The following is a 7,341-nucleotide window of genomic DNA, read 5'->3' as shown; positions in this document are numbered from 1 at the left end:
ATTTTCTTTCCAACTTTTCTCCAACCCACAGCCAGTCTCTGTCGACTCCTCTTCCACTCTTCCTGTGAATTTTTACTTCTAGCTTCTCTCTTCCTCCTTCATGAATATCACATACTACATACCTCTGTCCTCTCATCCACCATTTGAAATTGTAAATCATTTTAACAAATATTCTATTTGTACTATAAATAGATATTGAAGTCAACATTTTGGTTCAATGTGAGAAAGCAGTAGAAGCCTTAGTGGGAGCTATTAGGTTTAAGACTATATATTGTGTGCACTGGAAGCTGTCGATATTGGTCTCACCAGTAGAGGAGAAGTGCTGAAAATCTTCGGGGACACTATAGGTCTACAGGGTAGAATTTATCCTGACTTAGATCCATACTGCTAGATGGGAAAACACACTAACAACAGGAAAAAACAAGGGAATAAAACACCCCAAACAAACCAAGATGCTTCAACAACAGTAGCCACTGATAACACAATAGGAGAAATGTCCTAGAAGGAGTTCAGAATGTATATAGTTAAATTGAAGTGTGAAGTAAAGGATAGTATTAAAGGAGTGAAATCAAAGAAAAAATACAGGAAGTGAAAGACCACTTCAATAAAAAGTTAAGAGATCGTGAAAAAAAATAAGCAGAAATCCTCAAAATGAAGGAATCAGTAAACCAAATTATAAATTTAACAGAAAGCATCACCAACAGACTATACCACTTGGAAGACAGAACCTCAGACAATGAAGACAAAATATATAATCTTGAAAATAGAGTTGACCATGCAGAGAACATGGTAAGAAACCATGAACAGAACATCCAAGAATTATGGGATAACATGGAAAAACCAAATTTAAGAGTTATCAGAACAGATGAAGTAATGGCAGAAAATTCCCCAAATCTATAGAATGGAAAATCAAATACAAGAGGCTTACAGGACCCCAAGTGTACAAAATTACAGCAGACCCACAACAAGACACATTATGATGAGAATGACTGACACAGAGAATAAAGATAAAATCTTAAAGGCTCTGAGAGAAAAAAATCAAATTACATATAGGGAGAAACCAATTCAGATCTCAACTGATTTCTCAACCCAGACCCTCAAAAGTAGGAGGTCCTGAAATAATATATTTCAAGCTCTGAAAGAAAACAAATGCCATCCAAGAATTTTATATACAGCAAAATTAAGTTTCAGATTTGAAGATGAAATTAAAACATTCCATGATAAACAAAAATTAAAGGAATTTACAACTAGAAAGCCTACACTTCAGAGCATTCCCACAAAATATTCCATGATGAAGTAAAAAAAAAAAAAAAAAGTGAAAACCAGCAAAGGGAGGATCTACACTAAAGGGACATGCAATCAAATGAGAACTAGGACAAATCAAAAACCAGAAATAAATCAAAATGACAGGGAATACCTGTCATTATTATTGATATCTCAATAATAACCTTGAATGTTAATGGCCTAAATTAATCAATCAAAAGACACAGATTGTCAGATTGGATTAAAAAGCAAGGCCCAACAATATGCTGTCTTCAAGAGACTCACCTCATGGGCAAAGACATCACAGGCTGAAGGTAAAAGGAGGGGAAAACTTATCACTCATAGGGATGCGTAAACAAGCAGGGGTTTCCATCCTCATCTCAGATAAAGTAGACTTCAAACCAAAGTTAATCAGAAGAGACAAAGAAGGACATTTCATACTTCTTAAAGGAAATATATATAAGCAGGACATAACAGTTATAAATATTTATGTCCCAAACAATGGAGCATCTATGTACATCAAACAAACCCTTCTCAATTTCAAGAGTCAAACAGACCATAATACAATAATACTGGGTGACTTTAACACACCTCTCTCACTATGGAAAGATCTCCCATGCTCCGGAATAAACAGAATTAATATTGTCAAAATGGCCATACTACCAAAAGCGTTATACAGATTTAATGCAATGCCTATAAAATCCCAATGGTACAGAATAGAGGACACAGAGACAAACCCACATAAATACAGTAGAAGACAGAAAATAATTAAAATCAGAGCAGAAATTAATAAAATTGAAACAAAAGAAACAATTGAAGAAACTGACAAAACAAAAAGTTGGTTCTTTGAAAAAATAAATAAACTAGATAAACCCCTGGCCATATTAACAAAGAGAAAAAGAAAACTCAAAAATTACTAAAATACAGGATGAAGAAGGAAATATCACAAGGGACACATCTGAAATATAGAAGGTAATTAGATACTATTTCAAAAATTTATACTCTAATACAATAGAAAATATCAAAGACATTGTGACAAATTTCTAGAGACGTATGACCCACCCAGACTGTATGAGGAGGTCATACACGATTTCAACAGATCAATTTCAAATAATGAAGTAGAAAATGCCATCAAAAGCCTACCAACCGGGGCTGGGGTTGTGGCTCAGCGGTAGACACTCGTCTAGCACGTGCAAGGCCCTGGGTTCGATCCTCAGCACCACATAAAAATAAAGAAATAAAATAAAGGTATTATGTCCAACTACTTCTAAAAAATAAAATGTCTTTTTTTTTTTTTTAAAAAAGCCTACCAACCAAGAAAAACCCAGGACCAGATAAATTCTCAGCCAAGTTCTACAAGACTTTCAAAGGAAAATTAACACCAATACTCCTCAAAGTAGTCCATGAAATAGAAAAGGAGGGAACCCTTCCAAATTCATTCTATGAGGGTAATATCACCGATACCAAAACCAGCAAAGACACATCAAGGAAAGAAAACTTCACAAATCAAGGATGAAATAATAATAAAAAAAAAACTTATCTCTGATAAACATTGATGCAAAAATTCTCAATAAAATTCTGGAAAATCACATACAAAAACATATTAAAAAGATAGTGCACCACGATCAAGTGGGATTCATCCCAGGGATGCAGGGTTGGTTCAACATATGGAAATCAATAAACATAATTCATCATATTAATGGACTTAAAAACAAGAATCACATGATCATCTCAATAGATGCAGAAAAAGCATTTGACAAAGTACAGCACACCTTCATGTTCAAAACACTAGAAAAACTAGGGATAGTAAGAACATACCTCAACATGGTAAAGCTATATATGCCAAACCCAAGGCCAGGATCATTCTAAATGGAGAAAAATGGAAAGCATTCCCTCTAAAAACTGGAACAAGACAAGGATGTCCTCTTTCACCACTTCTATTCAACATCATCCTTGAAACTCTAGCCAGAGCCATTAGACATTAAAGGGATTCAAATAGGTAAAGAAGCACTCAAACTACCACTATTTGCTGGTAACATGATTCTGTATCTAGAAGATCCAAAAAATTCCAGAGTAACAGGATAGAAAATCAACACCCTTAAATCAAATGCATTTCTATATGTCAGCAATGAATCCACTGAAAGAGAAATTAGAAAAACTACTCCATTCACAATAGCCTCAAATAAATAAATAAACAAATAAATAAACAAATAAAACACTTATGAGCATAAAACAAAATAGAACGAAAACCTGGGAATTAATCTAACAAATGAGGTGAAAGACATCTATTTTTTTTTTAAGAGAGAGAGAGAGAGAGAGAGAGAATTTTAATGTTTATTTATTTATTTTTAGTTTTCGGCGGACACAACATCTTTGTTTGTATGTGGTGCTGAGGATCGAACCCGGGCCGCACGCATGCCAGGCGAGCTTGCTACCGCTTGAGCCACATCCCCAGCCCTGTGAAAGACATCTATAATGAAAACTACAGAACACTAAAGAAAGAAATTGAAGAAAACCTCAGAAGATGGAAAGCTCTCCCATGCTCCTGAATAAACAGAATTAATATTGCCAAAATGGCCATACTACCAAAAGCATTATACAGATTTAATGCAACTCCTATTAAAATCCCAATGACATTCTTCATAGAAATAGAAAAAGCAATCATGAAATTTATTTGTAAAAATAAGAGACCCAGAATAGCTAAAGCAATCCTTAGTAAGAAAAGTGAAGCAGACCTTACACTGTACTACAGAGCTAGAGTAACAAAAACAGCATGGTATTGGCACCAAAATAGATTTGTAGATCAATGGTACAGAACAGAGGACACAGAGACAAACCCACATAAATACAGTTATCTCTTACTAGACGAGGGTGCCAAAAACATTCACTGGAGAAAAGATAGCCTCTTCTACAAATGGTGCTGGCAAAACTGGAAATCCATATTTAGCGAAATGAAATTAATCCTCTATCTCTCACACTGCATAAAAATCAACTCAAAGTGGATCAAAGTCTTAGACACTGCACCTAATCAAATTATTACTGTATGTATATATGTGACTATATGACCAGTATGATTCTGTAACATGTACACTCAGAGATTATAGCCCATCTATGATAAAAAATAAAAAGAAAATAATAAATTCAGTGTACTGAAATTTGCAGCTTCTGCCAATACAGCATTTTGAATCATGCTGTGCTCAGTAAAAATGATATAATAAGTCCATAACCAAAACTCATTCGTGAAATATAATGGTCTTCTACTAGCAGAACTGGATTATTATAGCTTTCCAAATGTATTCTAAATAAAAATAATTTAAAAATCAATTCAAATAATTCAGAATAAGTGCTTTATTTTTCAATCCCACAAAACTGAAACTATCATTTACATCAGTTACAATAGCAATAATAATTAGAAACCAATTTGTAATAACTCTTGAAAACACTTATGAGCATAAAACAAAATAGAACGAAACAAAAAGACTGAATACTCTTTAAATTGATGATAATCTGACTGCTGTGAAATGCCCACTTTGCAGATGTATAAACCGCATGTGCATTCAAAACAGAGGTTTAATTTATTTAAGACAATATTCCAACTAATCCCAATGCAGTTTTCAATTACATGTGCAAATTTATACAGAATCAAAAAATAAATCTCTCCTAATATATAACCAGCTTATTCCACACCAACACAACAACTGTGAAAACCACGAGGTCTGACTAAGGGGGAGAAAAATGAAACCCAGCATCAAAAGTGCATAGACTTCAATGTAACTACAATCTTGCCATTTACTTCCACTTCTATTTTAAACATTTTTAAAAAGCTTCCTTTAAACTATACATCTAAAAGAAAAAATGTATCTTTCATATACTTTTTCTGAATTTAAAAAACATACACGTAATCTTCCTTTGGTTTTGATAAGTTCAAATATGAATTGGTAGTGGGGCAACTGGATTCTTTAAGAGAGCTCTACAGAAGAGATGAATACAACATACTATATCTTCTTTAAGAAGTAAGAGCTGAAATGTTAAGCATTCCTTGTATTGCTTTTTAATATATTAAGGAATGCTGTTCTTGTAAACAGTGGCTTTAAAGAAATACTGAGAGCAAAATGCATTACTAGCAGATGTCTACAAAAGGTCACCAAAACTATCCTGGTTTGTGAAAACAGGGAAAACGTTTTTGGAACTTAGCCTTCTAGAAAAGATGCTACCATATTTCTTCCTTTCTACTTTTTCGGATTATCACAATCAAACATCAGAAGATTTTTTCCCAAATAAATACTGATGTAAATGTTGATTTCAAGGACACACAACTTTCATAAGAGTCTACTTCTCGGGCACTTCGCCATTCATTGAGATGGGAGCAGCAGAGCTCTGGGGCGAGTCGCTGGACTCCTGTGGAGAGCTCCGTCTGGGAGAGTCGGCGGGCACCAGGAGCTGACTGGCGGAGGTAGGCGCAGCAGCATTTAGTGGCTTTGGAGAATGAGTCGGGGGTCTGTGCCGGTTGCTCTCCTCACCAGAAGTGGACGAATATCTTTTTCTTCCAAATTCCTCACCGATAGGGGGCTGCAGATCATGAAAGACAACAGAGTTGACAATTTGACTATTTTTCTTCCTTCAACATCTACGACCACACTTTTTCAATGAGGAGGTAAATAATTTTGGTCCTTCAACAGATTTTGTTAGTTTAATGAAACATGAACAGCAACTTAAGATCTTAAACTTGAATTTCCTAATGACAACTAACTACCGCATCTGCTCATTCTTTCACTCCATACGCCCGAGCTACATACTAGGGCGTGTCACGGTTTGGATCTGACGTGTCCCTCAGAAGCTCCTGTGTTCTTGCAGGAGTGTTTGGAGGTAGATTGGTGGGACTGTGAGTCCATCTCAGTCTGAATGGGAGGACTGGTAGTCACCGTAGGCTGGAGGAGGTGGGTCGCTGGGGTGTGCCCTGGAAGGATGCATCTTACCTGTGGCCCTTTCCCCTTCTCTGCTCCTTGGCCGCCATGAGCTAAGCAGCTTTCCTCCGACGACCCTTCCACCATGATGTCCTGCCTCACCTTGGGCCAGAACATGTCCTAAACTTCTGGAACAGTGAGCCAAAACAAACTTTTTCCCCAAGTTGTTCTTGTCAGGTATTTTGGTCCCAGTGACACAAAGCAGACTAACAGAGGGCATAAGCATAAGGCTGGGTTCCCTGCCTCCAAGAAAGTGTCTTCTGTAAGGCCATTTTCCCTCTTTATTCGACTTCTGTCAACTGTGAAGCATTTATGACTCTAGCCCCTTTCTCCACACTAAACACCTATCGTAGGCTTGCAATAGTGTCCTAATGTTTAAATAACAGGCGAATGCAAGCAACTGGGGAACAAAGAGGCCCAGTCAAAGAGCAGGTTTCAAGTTTTGTCTAGAAGTCCTGTGATAAGGGAATTGGAAAGCATTAGTGATGATACCAACTGTCAACATCTCCAAACCCAATACCCAGAAAGCTCCCAAGCCCACTCAGACTGCAAGCAGAAGCAGGTGGAGGGCAAGAGGCAGTCAGCGTTTAAAATAAGCCAGCTTTGGACGCCTTCTCAGTTACAGACACTCGGGAGCCACTAGGCTAATATTTTTATTTGGAGGCAAGTTAAAATAGTAATCTCCCATCTTGCTCAGTCACTCTAGAAGAACGACTCTTAATTCCCGGGATCTGGGCACCTCCAACCCCATTCCTGAGCCACCATATCCAGTTCCACAAAAGTACGAGACAAATAAATTACAACACCAAGCAGTAACAGGCCAGGCCTTCCTTTCCTTTCTTCATTCTAGGTGTTCAGTTTTTCCTTTTCTTTTTCTTCCCTTGCTTTTATTTTCTTAAATTTATTCTATTACTTTTCAAAATGCTTTCCATTTGTTCTTGAAATCAAACTGATTTCCTGCCTACACATATACATATAACACTCTCGCATTAATCTTACTATGAAGAAACCCTAAATCTCTATCAGCACATTACAAAAATTATATGGAGAAAAGCACATTAAAAAGTGAAAAGTGGTGGGTGTGGTGGTGCACTCCTGTGATCCCACCTACTCT

The 7,341-nt window shown here is 36.6% G+C and overlaps 1 protein-coding gene across 8 annotated transcripts in view; it reads right to left on the bottom strand.

Moving 5' to 3' along the window:
- Positions 1-4,593: 4,593 nt before the first annotated feature.
- Larp1b (La ribonucleoprotein 1B) overlaps positions 4,594-7,341 on the bottom strand; it is a 91,736-nt gene continuing 88,988 nt past the window's right edge. For all 8 annotated transcript variants that reach the window (XM_077803503.1, XM_077803500.1, XM_077803501.1 and 5 more), the window contains one exon: positions 4,594-5,832. In XM_077803503.1, the coding sequence (XP_077659629.1) occupies positions 5,593-5,832 (240 nt within the window). In that variant the 3' untranslated portion in view covers positions 4,594-5,592. The remainder of the gene's footprint in view (positions 5,833-7,341) is intronic.

The sequence above is a fragment of the Urocitellus parryii genome, chromosome 10 (genome assembly GCF_045843805.1).
Source record: "Urocitellus parryii isolate mUroPar1 chromosome 10, mUroPar1.hap1, whole genome shotgun sequence".
NCBI classification, from domain to species: domain Eukaryota; kingdom Metazoa; phylum Chordata; class Mammalia; order Rodentia; family Sciuridae; genus Urocitellus; species Urocitellus parryii.
The sequence above is the reverse complement of the archived record's forward strand: the minus strand, read 5'-3'. Positions and strand labels throughout refer to the sequence as shown.